Source organism: Scyliorhinus canicula, chromosome 1 (genome assembly GCF_902713615.1).
Source record: "Scyliorhinus canicula chromosome 1, sScyCan1.1, whole genome shotgun sequence".
Taxonomy (NCBI): Eukaryota; Metazoa; Chordata; class Chondrichthyes; order Carcharhiniformes; family Scyliorhinidae; genus Scyliorhinus; species Scyliorhinus canicula.
Window position 1 is genome coordinate 190,607,865 of NC_052146.1, and position 22,583 is coordinate 190,630,447.

At 49.2% G+C, this 22,583-nt stretch overlaps 1 protein-coding gene across 4 annotated transcripts in view; it reads left to right on the forward strand.

The window, feature by feature from the left end:
* LOC119970450 (metabotropic glutamate receptor 1-like) overlaps positions 1-22,583 on the forward strand; it is a 328,367-nt gene that overhangs the window by 290,863 nt on the left and 14,921 nt on the right. For 3 of the 4 annotated variants that reach the window (XM_038805092.1, XM_038805077.1, XM_038805082.1), the window contains exon 8: positions 5,329-6,259. In XM_038805092.1, coding sequence (XP_038661020.1) covers positions 5,329-6,259 — 931 coding nt within the window. Of the gene's footprint in view, positions 1-5,328; positions 6,273-22,583 lie in introns of all 4 variants that reach the window. The other variant, XM_038805103.1, reaches the window with a different exon arrangement.

The window sequence follows — 22,583 nt, forward strand, 5'->3', positions numbered from 1 at the left end:
AGGAGGCGGATGGGCGGAACGCAGGCTGACCCAAGGGACTAGCTGCTGTCGAGACAGGTTTTGGTTTTCCGAAACGACGGTCCTATCGATCATGGAGATGCAGTCGCAGAGCGAGGGACTACAATGAGCTGCATGAGGGATGGTCGGCGAGCATCCAACACCAGAACTCCAACCGCATGCAGGTGGTGCCGACTATGCGTGCCACTCAGGGTCACGTCTGTGGCGGAGGCCTTGCGGGCGAAGGTTTCAGCCATGGGTCAGGATATCCAAGGCTTGGAGCAATCGGTGCAGGCGGTGGCCAAGGTCTAGGACAGGGCTTCCCTCTCACAGGCAGCCATGTGCCAGAGCTATCTGGATATTGCAGCGGTGCTGCTGAGCGTGGCCCAGTCGCAGCAGGCCATGGCTGAGAGCGTCGGCTGCATTGCCCAGGTGCCACAGACATCCCCCCGCCCCCCGTTCATCCTCCCCCATCCCTGGAGCATCACCTGAGAAGCAGAGTGGCACCACACCACCTGGGGCACCGAGCAGCAGCCGGGAACGGGCAGAGGCTGTGGATGGGATTGGCCCAAGGGCCGCAGTTCAGCCAGCGCTTATTACTGACCGCTCCGGTGTCCCACCCCCAGCCCACCACCCTAAGGATTGATGGGACCGTGTGATGGAATGGCCAGCTTGCATGCAGGGATCACTCGGTGGACAGTGGAAAGTGATACTGTGGGCAGGAGTCAGACGTTGTCGAATATTACGGAGGACCAGAGCTGATCATAGAACGGGTTGTCATCAACCTCCATCCCACGGCCAGAGCCGCTGTTACTTGCCAACAAGGACCCAGACCCCGTAGTGAGGCAGGTAGGCATCAAGGACGGGTGTGCAGGCAGGGGGGGAAGAAGGAGGGAAGGGGGGAGATGTGGAAGTGGCCACCACCCAGTCGGTGAACCTGTAGGCGATTAGAGCAACCCGTGCGCATTAGCCCTTGTGCACACATTGTGCGGCCTCCCATGTCTGCCTGGGCCAATGTCCTGCCCATTCTCGCCCAACCCTGCATCCTCCTCGTTGGACGAGGACTGACGTTCATCCTCCTCCTCCAGCACGTCGCCCCACTGCTGTGCCATGTTGTGGAGGACGCAGCAGGCCACCACGATGTTGGAGACCCTCCCAGCAATATACTGGAGGGTTCCTCCAGTTATAGCGCTAAACCGCGTCTTCAGGATGCCGAAGCATCGCTGTAGGGTCTCTGCGACGGTCTGTGGCCTCCTGGATAGGCGTCATCAGCCACGACCGCAGTTGATAGCCCCTGTCGTCCAAGAACCAACCCCCCTCCGAGGTGCACCTCGATGAGGCCAGGAACGTGTGTGCCAGGATGCAGGTGTCGTGCATACTGTCTGGGTATCGGGCACAGGCATGCATGGTGCGCATCTGATCGTCACACACTAGCTGCACGTTCATCAAGTGGAACCACTGTTAGTTTGTGAAGATTGGCCTGTCATCTGCAGGTGCTCGTAGGAAGTCATGCATCCCGTCGATCACCCCCTGGACCCGGGTCACCATGGCAATGATGGTGAACTCACAGCCCGAGCATTCTGATGGGCTTGAACTACATTGAAATGGATGTATTGTGCCGAATGGGCATATAGGGCCTCTGTGACGGTGTGGATGCACCTGTGCACAAAGCTCTGTGAGATTCCAGACAAGTCCCCACTCAGTGCCTGAAAGGACCACGTGCCCCGAAGTTCAGGGCAACTGTCACCTTGACGGCCACCTGGAGCAGGTGCCCTCTCCCATTCCCCCAGGGTTCCAGGTGCACCATGATCCGATAGATATGTCACTCTGTCCCCCTGCTCAGTCGGAGTCTTCGACGGCATGCCCGGTCCGGCAGGTCCTTGAATGATAGGCACTGCCGGTAGGTGTGGCACCACCTTTGCAGCTCCTCCCCCTCCCCCATTCGGCCTGTTGGGTGGCCGGCTCTCCATCCTCACCGGCTGCCTCCTGTTCCTCTGGGGCAGTCTCCGCTTCTGCAGCTTCCTCCTCCGCAAACAGCTCCAGCTCGTACAGCCATAGTGCATCTGTAGGACTGTAGGGCTGTGGTGACTAGGAGGAAGCCAACCATTGCTGGTTGAATTCCAATATCCATTGTCTGCAGGGGGTGGAATGCCGAAATATTAGCATGGTGCGTACCCGCGTGCCCAACCAGGTCCCAAGGGTTATATGGTGGCCCAGCTGGCAGTGTCAGAGTCTTCCCCCGCACGTAACCGCCCCCCCCCACACCCACCACCCGCCGCTGGCCGATCAGGAACGGCAGCCCACGGTTGTGCCTCCCCGTGTCCTACCTCCTCTCTCTCTCTCACAGTCACCTGTTAGCAGATTTTAAAAGCACAAGTAAACCTCGCCATCGGGAATTCCCCCGGTGAAGACGGAAGCATCGCAGAGGCCCGGAAAATACGTGTCAGGCCCGCTAATGATATTGTACGCCGCTGGCGAGACACCGGAGAATTGCGGTTTGGCATCAAAACTGATTCTCCATCCAATCACGTTTCCTGATTTCGTTGTCAGCTGACTGAGAATTCGGCCCATGGAAATTGCACACAATTCTGGGCGAACTTCTCCCCTACCGGCGGGGCGGTGGGGTCCCGGCGTTCGCGGCCAACGAGTGGCGACAAACCACTCCGGACGTCGTTGCGGCCACCCAAAAGGTCTGCGGAATTCGCCGCACCTTTAGGGGTCTAGGCCCGCGCCGGAGAGTGGCTCCCCGTTACGCCGATGGCCGCCAAAACCGGGCGGGCCAATGGCCTTTGGCAACCGCTGGCCGGACTCGGGGCTTCCCGGAAAGGCCTTCACCGTTTGGCGTGAGTCCGCTCCTGCGCCTGGTTTAGAGGGGGTCTCTTCGGGACCGCTGATGACACCGCGGCAAGAAAAGAGTGCACCCTATTAGCCACTGGCCCGCCCGCCGATCGGTTGAGGGTCATGATCGGCACGCGCCCCCTCACCATGACCCCAGAGGCCAGCTCGCGCCGGCCAATCCGCCGGCACAGAGTGTGGTTCCAAACCACGTCCGGCCGGGATTGGCCTCCTAAGTGGCGGGACTTCGGACCATCGCGGGACGGGAGAATCGCTGCGGGGGCACGCCGATCGGCGCGGGGGGGTACTGCCGATCGGCGGGGCGTGTTTCCCGCTCCCGCCGATTCCCGGGTGGCGGAGAATTCCGGCCACGGCGGGGGCAGGGATTTACGCTGACCCCGGCGATTCCCTGACCCTGCGGGTGGTCGGAGAATTCGCCCCGATTTTTAAAATTCCTAAAATGCACCCATAGAGTTGGTTAATTAATGCCCGCAGGGAATTTGCACCAGTCAAGCCTGCCTTTCTGCCTGAGGCTGCAGCTGATCATTTCCCCTGTGTGTAATGTATGTTTTGTGCGCGTGCACACACCTATCCATGCATGAGGTGAAACTGAAAATTCCAGTGCACACTGGGAAATCCCACATTGCATGACAACCAAATGGAGAAGCTGCATTGCTCTTCCAGCCAAAATGTGCTGTGAGTGAGAGGGTCTGAGGATGTTCATCCTACTTGCCTCTGTGGAACTAGCACATCTACAGTGCCCTGGGATCAAAGACAGGCTGGCAGAAAGGGGGAGGTACTAATTTTTGCTTGTTAAGATGTTCTTAGAGGTCATTAAGGAGAAATCCATGCAGCATTCCCCAGCTGCACAGTAAAATCCCACTATTTTATAGCAGCCCGGAAACTCTGGGCGGGATTCTCCGAGCCTCCACATCAAAATCGGGCTCGCCGCAGGGGCAGAGAATGGGTGTCAGAGCCACGATCGGGTCCGACACCTTCCCGCAATTCTCCGGGGACTGGAGAATCGTCGGCAGTCGTGCGTGCGTGGTCAACGTGGCGTCGGTCGGGGGCCATTGAAAGAGTCTCACTCATGGTTCCACCCGGCGGGAGCTCGGAGTGGCGGCTGCAGACCCAGCCCGCTACTGCCCTGGTGGTGGTGGGGGGGTTCCACCACCGATGGCGGGGGGGTGTGGGGGGACCTCCAGGACGGCCAGGCTCGCGATTGGGGCCTATATTTACAGGGCCAGCCCGCTGTGTGGGTCCACCATGTTGTGCGGACCCGCGGCCGGAAGTGCAGGGCCCTGTATCGGCAGCCGGAGCTGGGAGGATTACTCCGGGGCCCTGCTCACCCCCTTCAAAACGGAGAAACACTCTGAACTTTCTTGGAAATTCGCACCCGTTTTCTGGCGGGCGTGGGGAGAATTCTGCCCTCCATCTCCACTCACAATGTGCTGGCTCAGAATATTAGAGTGGTCCCCCTCCTCACATGCCCGAGTTGCATGCGGTATTCTGACAGGTGACTGGAAGGCAACAATTGTACAGACCTCATTTAAACATTAAATCATTTAGAAAAAAAACATTGAGCAAAGTGCAGAACAGGCAGCCGATTGGCTACGCCATTATGTAACCCATAGTCAAAGTCAACTAGCACCGTCAAAGTTCCCTATTTGAATGACCTATGTTGCGCAACATAAATGTATTCTATAGAATCTCTACAGGCAGAAGGTGGCCGTTCAGCCCATTGAGTCTATACCGACTCTCTGAAAGAGCACGCTACCTAGGCCCACTCCCCCGCCATATTCCTGTAACCCTGCGCATATATCACAGCCAATCACCTAACCTGCACATCTTTGGACGGCGGGAGGAAACTGGAGCACCCGGAGGCAACCCACACAGACACAGGGAGAACATGCAAACCCCACACAGTCACCCAAAGCCGGAATCGAACCTAGCTCCCTGGCACCGTGAGGCAGCCATGTTAACCACTGTGCCGCCCTTGCACATTCCGACTGCCAATGAAGGAAGTGGTCTATATGTTTCAGGCTGGGTTGGGAAAATGGGCCTTTCTTCCCTGTCGCGCAGCCAGTTTCTGTGAAACTACCCATAAGTGGGAGCGTGAACTTTGCTATCTGCAAATACCCGGTGGCCTGTTATTGATCAATAATCCTTAGATTATGATTGTTTGTTGTTGACCTGATCACATTCCCAGGAAATACATATTTCAAAGCCCTACCTTTAGTTCCATCAAAATTGGTACTTTTCTGTTTTTCAAAGAGAAAGAAAGTATTGGGCATTAGACTTTGCAAACCACTGATAATTGGTATTGAGTTAACTAGTTGCTTTATATGTTGACTTTGTATACACATCCCGAGCTGCTTCATAAGAGTGCTAGCAGATAAAGATTGACACTGAGTTACATTGAGATATTAAGGACCGACGACCAAATTACTCATAATATCTGAACCTGTTTTTCCATATTTTTTTCCTCTTCCACAGATTGTAAGAGAATTGATGTGAAACACTTGAGTTGGAGTGATGTGGAGTCTGCTATCGCTGTGGTCTTCTCCTGTTTAGGGATCCTTGCAACCATGTTCGTCACTCTTATCTTCGTTCTGTACAGGGATACGCCAGTGGTCAAGTCCTCAAGCCGCGAGCTCTGCTACATCATCCTGGCTGGCATCTTCCTGGGCTACATCTGCCCGTTCACGTTACTGGCCAAACCAACTCTCGCCTCCTGCTACTTCCAGAGAATCCTGGTTGGGCTCGCTGCTGCCATGTGTTACTCTGCCTTGGTGACCAAAACCAACCGTATTGCCAGGATCTTGGCTGGCAGCAAGAAGAAGATCTGCACCCGCAAGCCCCGGTTCATGAGTGCCTGGGCCCAGTTGGTGATCGCTTCCATCTTGATCAGTGTTCAGCTGACCATAGAGGTCACACTGCTGATCCTAGAGCCCCCTACACCTGTCCTTTCCTACCCGAGCATCAATGAAGTCTTCTTAATCTGCAACACCAGCAACCTGGGCGTGGTAGCCCCTCTAGGGTACAACGGGCTTCTCATCATGAGCTGCACCTACTACGCCTTCAAGACCAGGAACGTTCCTGCAAACTTTAATGAAGCCAAGTACATAGCTTTCACCATGTACACAACGTGCATCATATGGTTGGCCTTCGTTCCGATCTACTTTGGCAGCAACTACAAGATTATCACTACCAGTTTCTCGGTTAGCTTAAGCGTGACTGTGGCCCTGGGTTGCATGTTCACCCCAAAGATCTACATCATCATCGCCAAGCCGGAACGCAATGTCCGTAGCGCTTTCACCACTTCAGATGTCGTCCGCATGCATGTAGGCGACGGGAACGCTGCCTGTCGGTCCAACAGCCTGCTCGACATGTTTAGGAGGAAGAAAACGGTGGCTGGCAATGCAAGGTAAGCAGCCCAGGTACGAACCCTTCAGTGCCCGCTAAGTGCCGTGTGAAATCTTATGTTCTCGAATTGAGTGGCCCATTTCCTGCATGCAACCATCTCTTCCATGTTTAGCTTAGGGTGTAACGTCCATGTGTCTCTTGCTCTGGAGTCTCATGACATGTAGAGCAGTGTAATAGTTATTGTACTGGATTTGTAGCTCCAGAGGTTCTGAGTTCAAATCCCGTCATGGTAGGTTAGGAAACTGGCACTTTGAACAATTGTCTTAACCTGCCAGATTGTGCCAACTGGTTCACTAAGGTCTTGGGGCAGCATGGTAGCATAGTGGTTAGCACAATTGCTTCACAGCTCCAGGGTCCCAGGTTCGATTCCCGGCTGGGTCACTGTCTGTGCGGAGTCTGCACGTCCTCCCCGTGTGTGTGTGGGTTTCCTCCGGGTGCTCCGGTTTCCTCCCACAGTCCAAAGATGTGCAGGTTAGGTGGATTGGCCATGCTAAATTGCCCTTAGTGTCCAAAACTGCCCTTAGTGTTGGTTGAGTAGTGTTACTGGGTTATGGGGATAGGGTGGAGGTGTTGACCTTGGGTAGGGTGCTCTTTCCAAGAGCCGGTGCAGACTCGATGGGCCGATTGGCCTCCTTCTGCATTGTAAATTCTAGGATCTATGATCTAGTTATACACAATGGGAGCTTTAGTGCCCACAGAGGAGCTTGTGAGGCCCACATCCCAAAATGCACAGCACTTCACAGTGCAGATGGGGTCCATTTGGCCCCTGTGCCACTGGGAGGGCAACCCGTATGCATTGTGTCTCTGGTGTCAGCCTATCTATGAAACTCAAACCCTCACCGCCAGGCCGCACCAGTCATGGTCTTATCAATCTCCTGACTTTGCCCAATTTTCCCTTGTCTGGACAATAATCTCTGACCAAAGCATTCCAAGTTCCAGTAACACCGAAAGAACAAATTTCTCCTCGTCTCTTTCTCGTGATATCTATTTCAAATTACATCATGGCCTCACAATTCAGTGCAAACAGTCTTTCATTATTCTTTCTGTCAAAACTGCATAATTTAATGCCAAACTCTTTTAAATCACAGAATCACTGCAGATTTTATGGAATAGAACATAGAACATAGAACAGTACAGCACAGAACAGGCCCTTCAGCCTTCGATGTTGTGCCGAGCAATGATCACCCTACTCAAACCCACGTATCCACCCTATACCCGTAACCCAACAACACCCCCCTTAACCTTAACCTTACTTTTTAGGACACTACGGGCAATTTAGCATGGCCAATCCACCTAACTCGCACATCTTTGGACTGTGGGAGGAAACCGGAGCACCCGGAGGAAACCTATGCATACACGGGGAGGACGTGCAGACTCCGCACAGACAGTGACCCAGCCGGGAATCGAACCTGGGACCCTGGAGCTGTGAAGCATTTATGCTAACCACTATGCTACCGTGCTGCCCCTGCAGTGCAGAAGACGACCAAACGGCCTGTCAAGTCTGCACCGACCTTCCAAAAGAGAACCCTACCAAGGACCATGCCCCCCACCATAACCCCGTAACCCAGTAACCTCACTCATCCTTTTGAATACTAAGGGGCGCTTTAGCATGGCCAATCCACCTAACCTGCAAATCTTTAGGCTGTGGGAGGAAACCGGAGCACCCGGTGGAAACCCACCCAGACACAGGGATCACGTGCATGCAGTCAGCCAAGGTCGGAATCGAACCAGCGTCCCTGGCACTGTGAGGCAGAGGTGCTAACCACTGTGCCATCAGGCAACTCAAGACTTTATTCTTTTACGGGATGTAGCGATTGCTGGCAAGACCAGCATTTGTTGCCCATCCCTAATTGCCCTTGAACTGTGTGGGTTGCCGGGCCATATCACAAACTAGTTAAGAAGCAACCACATTTCTGTAGGTCGGGAGTCACGTGTCAGCCAGACCAGGGAAGGCAGCAGATTTCCTCCCCTGAGAGATATTAATGAACAAGATGGCTTTTTACAACAATTAACAATGGTTTCAGGGTCACCATTACTGAGACTAGCTTTTCAATTCCAGATGTTTTAATTGAATTTAAATGGCACCAGCTGCCGCGGTGGGATTTGAACTCATGCCTCCAGCTCCTGGCCCTTTGGATTACCTGTCCAGTGATACTATTTTTATGCTATCGTCTCCCCCACAAACCTCTCTAAGCCCCCAACTGATCTTCTCTTAGCCTTCTATACAGCAGTGGAAATAGTCTGTGTCTTACATCTCACCCGGCAACAACAGCATTTGTCAAGAAACGTTATTCATTTGGCCCTGGATTTTCCAACCGGAATATTACGGTTAATTTCCCGATATGCATTCCCAGTGGGTGTGGCTGCACACCAGAATCATGCAATAGAAAGTTTACCCTTTAATAATGGCATTCCCCCTCTGTCCCAAACATATTGCACCGTCACCATTAAGTAATTTTATCCTTTTCCGGGTGAGATTTGCCTTAAAGGTCGATCAAGTTGATAAGGACTCTGACAGCCTGTCATTCCTCTCCGAGTCCTACTAAACTCTCTGATTCCTTTAACCACTTCTATCTCTTTCACAATCCATTTCTCCAGCCATGCCACCACATCTGTCTGTTTATTGCTCCTGCTGGTCCCCTGGCCTTTTATTCCATGTGTTCAATCTTGCTTTTAAATCTCTCCCATTCCTTCCCACCACCACAAGTTGCTTTTTGTTTTGCACATTTTCCTTTTCTTAAAATCAATGTCCCCGCAAGTCCACAGCAGCCTGGAAGGTACCTCATGGATCTTGTCCTTTGATAAATGCTCTGTGTGCTGGTCCGCGCACCATTAGCAGTGGCCTCCCCATTTCTCTTGTTGTCTCCTCATTATTAGCTGATGGCTGCTTTAAAAAATGTTCCCAAATTCTAAGTGTTGGCTGCACGTCATGAGTCTCTGTATAGTGTCCCTCCAAGGAGGAGGAAGGCATTTCATCTGATCCTGAACCTTCCCTCAACTGGACCTGTACCTATACCTACATCTCACTTGTGACCCATGCCAAAGTCCCAGAAACTTGTCCAGCTCTTTCACTTATTCTCACGCACACCCACTATTTGGAAAACAAAAGAAGCCCCATTTAAGGTTTTGTGTCTTAAATCACATTCAGCAAAATCTTTAAAACAAATGTCATCGAAGCAAAAGGAGATTACAACTGCTAATGAGCCAGGTTTTGATGCTGTTTTCCCAGAACTGTACACAATACACAAATTGTTAGCCTGTCAAAGCAATTGATGATCACCTTCACACCCATTGTGATGGGAAGTCACTGGTCACAATTATTTGACCATGGTTCTCTTGAAAGCCTATCCTCTGGTCATAAAAAGGGGTAAGACCTATTGGCAATGGGTCAGGTTTGAAACAGAATCTGCAAGGACAAGTTTTGACCATATTCAGAAGGAAAACACAGAATAGTAATTTTGTTTGAGTCAAACAAGGTGACTAATCTGAGGAAGTGAAGCTTGTTCATTACTTGTATGTCATAATGCAAAGATAAATGGTACCGATTAAATCACACAAAAATGATCCTAACTATTTTTGTATGTTCATATTCTGTGGAATAAAGCACCTTCCCTTATATAACTTTGTTTTACCAGTTGTTTTCTCAGTTCAACATTGGAAAAAGTTAAGTCGCCACAGTCCCAGATGACCATCGGCTGCTTTCCCCTTTGAGGGGGGAGAGCTGCCTGGTGGTGATTTAACCTGAGGATCACCACACCTCAGGCGAGGCTGAAAAGGCAGGGTTTTCATGAATAACCTCAGCCGGTGCAGGGATTGAACCCGCTCTTGGCCTTGCTCTGCATCACCAACCAGCTGTCCAGCCTACTGAGCTAAACCGGCCCCTTTGGAGAAAGTAAGGGAGAGACAATGAGCAACAGACATGAATATCTGGTTCACATCACAAGGGGGAATGATTGAAACAACCTGCGTTATATTATTATATGGCTAGATGTACGGGCAGGCTGCTGAATGAAAGATGCTCAGGCCACTAACAGAGCGACTTACATCACTCACTCAAGAGTAAAGTCGTTTTTTTAAGAGTGTAATCCACACACCAGCAGGGCTAAGATACAAACTGCAACTTACAATTGAGAGTCTTGGCACACTGAAAGGATTTCACAGATAAAATCATTATAACAACCTAAATGCATGACACATGGCCAGTCACTGCCACATAATACAGGCTCAGACTGATCTGCCACCAGTATGTACTTCTCCGTCAAGTTACAACACCGCAAGAATTGCGTCCTTGCTTACATAACACAGCTGCAGATAATACAAGGAAGAAGTGGAATCAGGAGCAGGTCGTAAATCATAAACGTTTGATTTCCTTTGAGGAGAGCAAGCGCGAGCATCCTTCCATGGAGGAAATAGGGGAAGATTAATGCAACGGACACCCCTCAAGCCCCGGAACAGTATCATCCCACTTCATGCTCCCCTTCTCACTCAACCAACCCACAGAAGTACCATGCAATACAGGCTCTGTTTGAAGGTTACAGCCAGCATTCCTACATTTATTTATTTTCTAACATCAATGGCCCATGAGGAGAAAACACCTCAGAGAACCCAGCTTCTCTTGGAATTAATGGCAAGCAGCAGCTCAGCTATACGTACCAATTACTATAAATCGGTATCCTCTGATTAGTGATCTTCCTGCCCATTGGAAACAGTTGCTCCTTAACTTCACAGGGCTGAGGCTCAGTCAATTGAAATTTGGAAGACTGAGATTGCTAGGTTTTTGTTATTAGTTATGAAGTGATTTGTTTTTTTCTTTCATGGGATGTGGACGTTGCTGGCAAGGCCAGGATTTGTTGCCCATTCCAAATCGCCCTTGAACTGAGTGACTTGCAAGTTGAGGCCATTTCGGAGTTAACCCCATTGCCGTGGTCACATGTCGGTCAGACCAGTTAAGGAGGGCAGATTTCCTTCCCTTAAAGGACTCAAGTGAACCAGATGGGTTTTTAATGACATTCAACAACTGTTTTGTGGTCACTATTATTAAGACTACCTTTATATTCCAGATTTTAAAATGAAATACATTTGTGGAGGGATTTGAACCCTGTGCCCTCGGAGCAATAACCCGGGCTTCTGGATTACGGGCCCAGTGAGATTGCCACTACCCCACCTTCTCCCCTCATTAATCAATATTGGTCGATGGATGAACAGAATGAACTAAACTATCAGTCATGTTTTAATTGATTGGAAGAACAGGCTTGAAGGGCTAAATGGCCTCCTCCTTTTCCTATGATGGTCACATCAGTCATTAATGGCTTTGGGAAAGGTAGCAGTTTGATGACCAATCCAGTTCTGCCTTGCTTCTGTTGCTTTTCAATGGGAGGGGTGACAGTTCTTGAGCTGCTTTGAAAAGTTTCCTGTTGAGTTTGCTTATTTTTTTTCAGAGTAAGTCCCTCCTCTCATGCAAGAAAATCTGAAAATTAATCTAATAACAATTATTTTTTTTTAAAAACGGGATTAAAGCACAGTGGGAGAATTAAAACTTGGGAATTTCTACTCAAAAAGGTCTGTTGCTTAATGGGCCTCACCATATGTTGGCGGGGATGGGTAAACATTGAAGCCAAGACACCACTAACAGCCCAAAATGGGCAGTTGGCAAATCGGGGTGTGCGCCATTCTGCATCTGATTTTGTGTATCCATTGGTAAAGGAAAAGGTGTAAACTTGGCTGCCTGTTCCCCATGAGAGTGTTTCTGTAAACCAGCCCTCCCTCCCGTCACCACTGTAATGCACAAAGGGGCCCAGTGCGTTGCTGCAGTAATAATTCCACTGCACCATACAGCAATCCAGGCACTATACAGGCAAGTATACAAATTAAAGTTTGTAAACCCTCCTGCCCCATCTGTGGGACAGCTGGGAAGCTCCGCTTGGCCTAAAAAACAAGGGAGCATGGTGTACATACAATGGGTCAAAGATGCTTCGCACTCCTTGTGATAACCCTCACGAGGATCACGAGGGATCTCCTGTGGGGCTCGTGGAATTCGAGTTCCCATGGTAACGGGCGGAGGCCTGTCCAGCTGGGACCCGTTATCGAGCCTTTTAAATACCATTCCAGACCCGCACTGGTCCAAGGCTTGGACACTAGTGTTGTACACCACGGGTGCGGCTTTACTTTTGAGTTAAAATAAATTTGGTTTAACTTTTACCTTCGTGTCTCCTGGGTTACTGCACTCCCCAGGACACAGAGCTGATACAGTTTTAGGGAGAACAGGATGGACTAACAACCCAGAAAATGAGAGGGCAAATCTCGTCCTGGCAATGTGTGAATTTATATTGGGGCAGGAGTAGGCCGTTTAGCCCTTTGAGCCTGCAATGAGCCTGCAATATCTGTATTTATCCACCTTTTGTCTCTAACTCTTGCTCATCAAAAAACAATCACTGTTTTTAATTAGCCTGGCCTCAATGGCCTTTTAAAATAAGTGCTGTCTAACATCACCCCAGAATGGCCTAGCTCTATTTTTAACACTATGTTCCCTTGTTTCAAACCCCCACCCCCACCCCCACACTCCAAACCTGAATTCAGATTGAAAGAAGTGAATCAAAAGCTAACATCAGTGAAAGTGAGCATAAATCTGTCAGATGTTCATGAACCCAACTAGTTCGCCAATGTCCTTTGGGGAAGGAAACCCAGCCATCCTCACCTAGTCCGCCTACCCTGACCCCAGTCCCACACCAGAATGGTTGACTCCTCATTGCCCTCTGAAGTGCCCGAGCAAAGCCACTCCGGGTAACCGAGGATGGGCAATAAATGCTGTCCTTGCCAGCCAAGCCCACATACCCAGAATGGACATTTGATTTTTCAAAAATGCATTTATCAGACTTTAAGTGATCTGCTGAGGTGAGAGAACGATCCTGTTAAACTTGGCAAGCACCAGTCAAAATTAGACAAACAAGGAAGTTATCGCTGATGTTCTCTTCATCCTTTCAAGCTGTTAACAAAGTGAAAAAGAATGACTTCCATTCACAGTAACAGAAGGTGACCCAGTTTCAGGCCTGCAATAATAGAAGCAGCCCAAGGGATGCACCGTGCAAATGAGAACACCTTGGATGTATGATCTACTTAGAATTACTAAGTGTGTGTGGGAACAACAGTTCTTGAAGGGGCGTTCAAAAGAAAACTAACTTGCCTTTATATGTGATGCCTTTCCTGACCACAGGACATCCCAAAGTGCTTTGCAGCTAGAGCAGTTCTGCTGAAGTGTGGTCACTGTTGTAGAGAAACAATGACAATCAATTTTCACACAGAAAACTCTCACAATCTGCCCTGGAATAAAAGACCCGATCATCTGCTTTCGGGATAGATGTTGAGCAGAACACTAGATAGAATGCCCTGCTCTTCTCTAAAATAGGATCAAGAGATTGTTTTGTTTATATCGTCCTGAAACGGCCTCAGTTTGGTGTCTCATCTGAAAGATGGCAGGTCCGACATTGCAGCATTCCCTCAATATTGCACTGGAGTGTCAGCTTACATTGTGTGCTCAAAGCCTCTGGAGCAAGACTTGAATGCAGCGTCATTTGGCTGAAAGGCATGATTGTTACTATTGAGCCAAGAGTGACAACTGAGACCTTTTTCAGGCAAGAGGGTATATGTCCTGGCTGGTGAGGGAAGAATTATTTGAGGCAGCATTTCAACACTTTATTTTTGTCTCATTTCTCAGTCTCCCACTATGCAATCACCGAACAAGCAGCTACACTAACCCCCTCCCTGTTTCAAGCACAACTACACGCAGGTCTAAATATATGGAGAGATTAAGGGAGGAGTAAGGAGTATAGGTAAGCAGAAGTGGCTGCTAAGGTCCAGGTTCCTGCAGGCCAGAAATTCCAACATGGTTCCTTCCATTGACTCAACATGAGATTCTGTTCCTGCAGAGCACATTCACAAACATAGGTCCCTGGCTGTATGGCATTAACATTTCTGTAAATATAAAATACCCCACACGGTCTAATGGGGAGCCCATGGACTGGATTTGAGTAGTTGGAGATGAACAGTTGTCTGTGCTGTATTGTGGCATTGAGTATGCGACAAGGCAGGTTATATGTGCAGCTGCACAGTTCATTAATATAATGTGAGTGTCTCTAAGGAGTACCCTACTGCTGGAATGAGAGGGTTTGACACAGTCAAATGTGCTGGGGGACCAATCCTGGACAGTCTGGAGTTCGGAATTCAGAGGCCTTATGTTCATCTCTGACAGGCTAGCAGCACGCCTGGGGTAGGCTTGGATCTAGGGTGCTGGCTATCGAGGTGGAATCGCCGCTCCAGCTCATCAAGCATCTCGCAGGTGGTAGTGAGTAGGCCAACAGGACAATAGCAAGTAACAGCACCAGACATGGCCAACTCACCTGTCAGTCCCTCATGATGTTCGGGGGAGACTGCGTGCCATCAGAATGCCAGCCAGCCATGGGTGAAACTTTGAGACGAGCCAGCACACTTGGTCCTCCTCACAAATCAGGCCAAGAAGGAAGCACTGGAAAAATTCATACTAAGAGCACACACTATGCATGGGTTGGACCATTAACTGAGTTTCTTTCATCATTGGTTAGAATAAAGCCAAACCCCAACAAAAAGTGGACATAAAGTCAAAAGAAAGAATTTTAATTTATCTAGTGCCAGTTGGGGCCTCGGGTGGATCTAAAGATCTTCACTGTCTATGAAGTGCCACTGTGGTTAGCACTGCTGCCTCATGGCGCCAAGGACCCAAGTTCAATCCCGGCCTGGGGGTCACTGTCCATGTGGAGTTTGCCCAGTGTCTTCGTGGGTCTCACCCCCACAACCCAAAGATGTGCAGGGTAGGAGATTGGCCACGCTAAATTGCTCCTTAATTGGAAAAAAGAATTGGGGACTCTAAATTTATTTTTAAAAATGAAGTGCCACTGTTGCCGCATAAGAAGCAGAGCAGCCAATTTGTACACAGCAAGCTCCATAAACAAAATGAGATAATTACCGGATAATCTGTGTTAATCCTGTTAGTTATTGACCAGGACACAAGGGAAAACATCTGTGTTCTTCCTTGAATAATGGCAAACCATACTTGATGTCCATCAAAGAGGACGGACAGAGTCTCGGTTTAAAACTGCATGCAAAGGAAGCACATCCAGCGTTGCAGCACTCCCTGTGGAACAGTGGACTATCTGCCCAGATTATGTGCTCAAATTTCCAGGGTGGGACTGTAACCCACAATGTTCTGCCTCAGAGGAAAGAGTGGGGTTCACTGAGCCACAGCTGACGTCAGAGGGAGAGGTTGGACAGTTTATTCTGTAGAATTGTATTTGGAGTCCCATGAGTTTTATTTGTGAAAACTGATAATTTATACACTATTGATTGCACATGCTGCTCCTGAAATTTCCCTTTCTCTGCCCCAGAGGAGAACTACTTGCCATTGCTCTTCTGTGATTGCTGCTGATGCCTTCTATGTGGATCTCAGTTTGAAGAGCAAACAAATTGCTGCAACCCCTGTACGTGTAGCTATCGCATAATTCCTCCTCCTCCCTGTGAAGGTGTAGGCATTGAAGTACTTGTGGAAGCCAGTGAACTGGTGCTGACTGCCAGCATGGTGACCCGCCATTCTCACCTCTCACCCAAACTTCACTTGGCTGCTCTCCGTGTCCTTCCCAGGCCCCGTGCTCCAACAGTCCCACCACTGGAGGTACCACGCCCGCCTCCTCCTATTGGTCAGCGGAACAATGGGGCGCCGGATGTGACATTAGGAAAGCTAATCACCCGATGAATAATCTGGGTTCCAGTCGATGGAGCAAGGTAAAATGGTGCAGCTGCCGGCAGTCACAGCCGGCATTCTCAACCTAAAAGCCAGTCGCGGCCATTGGGCGTTTCTCCCATTATCGGGAATGCATGACCCATCGCTCCGTGACCCTCTTGACACTCACCCATGGGTGTCGACTGTGAGTTTGAAAAACCCTGATTTAGGGCACTGTATGATGCCCAAGTGACCATATAAATGTCATAAAAGACCTGCACAAACACAGAAGGCAGCCTCCTCATTCCACTGTGCAGAGTAGAGTGGTACCCAACATTAGTGCTTCTATGGGATGTACTGTCAGCTTTTGTGACAAGCAAAAGTCCAGTGGTATGGTGACTCTGATGGCTGTGAATGCATGGTGGCTGTTGCCAAGGTGCCTCGCTGCAGGCTGTAGTAGGTCTCCGCTGATGTTTTCCTGCTAGGTCTCGGCCTACTAAGGCACTGCTGTTTAATCAGTCCCTGATCGCTGTGTCAAGATAGTCTCCCCAATGAGTAGTGAGCCAATTGTATTAGCCAATTTCAATGCTGAGGCTCACTGATTTCACTATCCTGAAAATATGGACTAGATTTTTGGGACTCCCTCCTTTCAGTGGGTGGTTAGCCCACCACCTTTGTGTCCACCCTGAGCCATTCCCCATAAAACAGTAGATAGTGCACCAAAATCAGCAGCCCACCTGCCATTTAAAAAACAATTAACAGGCAATTGATCTTTTTAACAGGCCAATTGACCAGTCTATTATGCTGCCCACACCATAATACAGTTGGCGTGAGCTAGTGGGTAGGGGTGGGTAGGCCATTTTTTTTGTTTTAACCAGATTGGTTAAAAGGTGGGGAGGAAGAAGGAGTATGTCCTTCGTGACTTGTGCACATCAGGGACACGCTGCCTCTCCAGATGTTACACCCCTGGACTTGTAGTGGCGGCATGTACGAGGAGGTTGTGCACCAAGGTACAGTGAAATGTAGTGTTCTGTGTACAGTCCAGGCAGATCGTTCCATCCATGAAAAACATAGGACACACGATAAATTATACAATGTAAATACATAGACGTAGCCATCAGGTGAAGCATACAGAGTGTAGTGCTACACAGTGGAGAAGATATGTGGAGAGATCATTTCAGTCCATAAGAGGGTCATTCAGGAGTCTGGTAACAGTGGGGAATATGCTGTTTTTGAATCTGTTAGTGCGTGAGCTCATACTTCTGTATCTTCTGCCTGTGGAAGAGTTTCGAAGAGAGAATAACCCAAGGCAGCAGGAGGTGTAAACAGATTCAATGGATGGGCAGTGGGTTTGCGTGATAGACTGGGCTGTGTTAACAACTCTCGGTAGTTTATTATGGTCTTGGACTGAGCAGTTGCCATATCAGGCTGTGATGCAGCCAGACAGGATACTTTCTATGGTGCATCTGTAAAAATTGGTAAGAGTCAATGTGGACATGCCGAATTTCCTTAGCTTCCTGAGGAATATAGGCGTTGTTGTGCTTTCTTGGTTGTAATGTCAATGTGGGGGACCAGGACAGATTGGCGGTGTTTATCCTTATTGATTGTGGTATATGGGTCAGGAAGTCGAGGATCCAGTTGCTGAGGGAAGAGCCAATACGTAGGTTTAGGAGTTTTGATATGAGCTTGGCTGGGATTATGGTGTTGAAGGCAGAGCTGTAGTCAATGAATAGGAGTCTGATGTAGGAGTCCTTGTTATCGAGATGCTCCAGGGATGGGTGTAGGGCCAGGGAGATGGTGCCTGCTGTGGACCGGTTGTGGCAGTATGCGAATTGCAGTGGATCAAGGCGTTAGATAGAGAAATACAGCACAGAACAGGCCCTTCGGCCCACGATGTTGCGCCGAACTTTTGTCCTAGGTTAATCATAGAATTTTGGACAATTTGTCATGGCCAATCCACCCAACCTGCACATCTTTGGACTGTGGGAGGAAACCGGAGTACCCGGAGGAAACCCACGCAGTCACGGGGAGGATGTGCAGACTCCACACAGACAGTGACCCAAGTCGAAATCGAACTTGGGACCCTGGAGCTGTGAAGCAATTGTGCTATCCACAATGCTACCGTGCTGCCCTTAAGAAGTTAACCTACACTCCCTTATTCTACCCTAATCCAAGTACCTATCCAATAGCCGCTTGAAGGTCCATAAATTTTCCGACTCAACTACTACCACAGGCAGTGCATTCCATGCCCCCACTACTCTCTGGGTAAAGAACCTACCTCTGACATCCCCTCTATATCTTCCACCATTTATCTTAAATTTATGTCCCCTTGTAATGGTGTGTTCCACCCGGGGAAAAAGTCTCTGACTGTCTACTCTATCTATTCCCCTGATCATCTTATAAACCTCTATCAAGTCGCCCCTCATCCTTCTCCGTTCTAATGAGAAAAGGCCTAACACCCTCAATCTTTCCTCGTATGACCTACTCTCCATTCCAGGCAACATCCTGGTAAATCTCCTTTGCACCTTTTCCAAAGCTTCCACATCCTTCCTAAAATGAGGTGACCAGAACTGCACACAGTACTCCAAATGTGGCCTGACCAAGGTTTTGTACAGCTGCATCATCACCTCACTGCTCTTAAATTCAATCCCTCTGCTAATGAACGCTAGCACACCATAGGCCTTCTTCACAGCTCTATCCACTTGAGTGGCAACTTTCAAAGAACAATGAACATAGACCCCAAGATCTCTCTGCTCCTCCACATTGCCAAGAACCCTACCATTAACCCTGTATTCCGCATTCAGATTTGTCCTTCCAAAATGGACAACCTCACACTTGTCAGGGTTAAACTCCATCTGCCACTTCTCAGCCCAGCTCTGCATTCTATCTATGTCTCTTTGAAGCCGACAACAGCCCTCCTCACTATCCACAACTCCACCAATCTTCGTATCATCTGCAAATTTACTGACCCACCCTTCAACTCCCTCATCCAAGTCGTTAATGAAAATCACAAACAGCAGAGGACCCAGAACTGATCCCTGCGGTACGCCACTGATAACTGGGCTCCAGGCTGAATATTTGCCATCCACCACAACTCTCTGTCTTCTATCGGTTAGCCAGTTTGTTATCCAACTGGCCAAATTTCCCACTATCCCATGCCTCCTTACTTTCTGCATAAGCCTACCATGGGGAACCTTATCAAATGCCTTACTAAAATCCATGTACACTACATCCACTGCTTTACCTTCATCCACATGCTTGGTCACCTCCTCAAAGAATTCAATAAGACTTGTAAGGCAAGACCTACCCCTCACAAATCCGTGCTGACTATCCCTAATCAAGCAATGCCTTTCCAGATGCTCAGAAATCCTATCCCTCAGTACCCTTTCCATTACTTTGCCTACCACCGAAGTAAGACTAACTGGCCTGTAATTCCCAGGGTTATCCCTATTCCCTTTTTTGAACAGGGGCACGACATTCGCCACTCTCCAATCCTCTGGTACCACCCCTGTTGACAGCGAGGACGAAAAGATCATTGCCAACGGCTCTGCAATTTCATTTCTTGCTTCCCAGAGAATCCTTGGATATATCCCGTCAGGCCCGGGGGACTTGTCTATCCTCAAGTTTTTCAAAACGCGCAACACATCTTCCTTCCTGACAAGTATCTCCTCAAGCTTATCAGTCTGCTTCACGCTGTCCTCTCCAACAATATGGCCCCTCTCATTTGTAAATACTGAAGAAAAATACTTGTTCAAGACCTCTCCTATCTCTTCAGACTCAATACACAATCTCCCGCTACTGTCCTTAATCGGACCTACTCTCACTCTAGTCATTCTCATATTTCTCACGTATGTGTAAAAGGCCTTGGGGTTTTCCTTGATCCTACCCGCCAAAGATTTTTCATGCCCTCTCTTAGCTCTCCTAATCCCTTTCTTCAGTTCCCTCCTGGCTATCTTGTATCCCTCCAGCGCCCTGTCTGAACCTTGTTTCTTCAGCCTTACATAAGTCTCCTTCTTCCTCTGAACAAGACATTCAACCTCTCTTGTCAACCATGGTTCCCTCACTCGACCATCTCTTCCCTGCCTGACAGGGACATACATATCAAAGACACGCAGTACCTGATCCTTGAACAAGTTCCACATTTCACTTGTGTCCTTCCCTGACAGCCTATGTTCCCAACTTCTGCACTTCAATTCTTGTCTGACAGCATTGTATTTACCCTTCCCCCAATTATAAACCTTGCCCTGTTGCTCGCACCTATCCCTCTCCATTACTAAAGTGAAAGTCACAGAATTGTGGTCACTACCTCCAAAATGCTCCCCCACTAACAAATCTATCACCTGCCCTGGTTCATTACCAAGTACTAAATCCAATATGGCCTCCCCTCTGGTCGGACAATCTACATACTGTGTTAGAAAAGCTTCCTGGACACACTGCACAAACACTACCCCATCCAAACTATTTGATCTAAAGAGTTTCCACTCAATGTTTGGGAAGTTGAAGTCGCCCATGACTACTACCCTGTGACTTCTGCACCTTTCCAGAATCTGTTTCCCAATCTGTTCCTCCACATCTCTGCTGCTATTGGGGGGCCTATAGAACACTCCCAACAAGGTGACTGCTCCTTTCCTATTTCTAACTTCAACCCATATTACCTCAGTAGGCAGATCCCCCTCGAACTGCCTTTCTGCAGCTGTTATACTATCTCTAATTAACAATGCCACCCCCCCACCTCTTTTACCATCCTCCCTAATCTTGTTGAAACATCTATAACCAGGGACCTCCAACAACCATTTCTGCCCCTCTTCTATCCAAGTTTCCGTGATGGCCACCACATCGTAGTCCCAAGTACCGATCCATGCATTAAGTTCACCCACCTTATTCCTGATGCTTCTTGCATTAAAGTATACACACTTCAACCCATCTCCTTGCCTGCAAGTACTCTCCTTTGTCATTGTTACCTTCCCCACTGCATCACTACGTGCTTTGGCGTCCTGACTATCGTCTACCTTAGTTGCTGGACTACAGATCCGGTTCCCATTCCCCTGCCAAATTAGTTTAAACCCTCCCGAAGAGTACTAGAAAACCTCCCCCCCAGGATATTGGTGCCCCTCTGGTTCAGATGCAACCCGTCCTGCTTGTACAGGTCCCACCTTCCCCAGAATGCGCTCCAATTATCCAAATACCTGAAGCCCTCCCTCCTACACCATTCCTGCAGCCACGTGTTCAACTGCACTCTCTCCCTATTCCTAGCCTCGCTATCACGTGGCACCGGCAACAAACCAGAGATGACAACTCTGTCTGTCCTGGCCCTTAACTTCCAGCCTAACTCCCTAAACTTGTTTATTACCTCCACACCCTTTTTCCTACCTACATCGTTGGTACCAATGTGCACCACGACTTCTGGCTGCTCACCCTCCCCCTTCAGGATCCTGAAGACACGATCAGAGACATCCCTGGCCCTGGCACCCGGGAGGCAACATACCTTTCGGGAGTCTCGCTCGCGACCACAGTATCTCCTATCTATTCCCCTAACCATTGAATCTCCTATTACTATTGCTTTTCTATGCTCCCCCCTTCCCTTCTGAGCCCCAGAGCCAGACTCAGTGCCAGAGACCTGGCCGCTGGGGCCTTCCCCCGGTAGGTCATCCCCCCCAACAGCATCCAAAACGGTATACTTGTTTTGAAGGGGAATGGCCACGAGGGATCCCTGCACTGTCTGCCTGTTAGTTTTCTTTCCCCTGACTGTAACCCAGCTACTCTTGTCCAGTACCTTTGGTGTGGCTACCTCCCTGTAACTCTTCTCTATGACCCCCTCTGCCTCCCGGATGATCCGAAGTTCATCCAGCTCCAGCTCCAGTACCTTAACACGGTCTCTGAGGAGCTGGAGTTGGGTGCACTTCCCGCAGGTATAGTCAGCGGGGACACCAGTGGTATCCCTCACCACCCACATCCTACAGGAGGAGCATGCAACTGCCCTAGCCTCCATCCCCTCTTACTTTACAGAATTAGCTGCCCTGTGGACCAACTGGACCTCCGCCCTCCGACTCTGCTCCCAGTCAGCTGTACTCTAAACTCCTGGTTCCCTTCACGCTCTTTGATAAATATAGGAAATTAAATGAAAGGAGTACCTTACTCCCTCCTCACCTAACTCCCTCAGTCACCAAACTCTCACTGTAGCACTCAAATGCCACAAGCTCAGCACTCAGTGCAAACAAAGTCTGCACTGTATCTAGCCCCTATTTATACTGTGACTCTAGCTTCTAAAAACTGGCCTAATACAATTAACTAATTAACAAGCTCCAGCTGCAAGTAAGTCCAAGTAGAACCTTGTTTAAAGCTGATTCAAAATTCACCTTCTTATAGACCAAACAGCAACTTTTAAGTTAATTAACTAAATAAAAGAAATACTAGACTTTAAATAACCCTTATACTCCCTCAGTCACCAAACTCTCACTGTAGCACTCAAATGCCACAAGCTCAGCACTCAGTGCAAACCCAGTGCGTTCTGGGAGTATGGAGTTGATGTATCCCATGACCAACCCCAAGGCACTTCATAATGTCATGGGAGTGTCCCTTT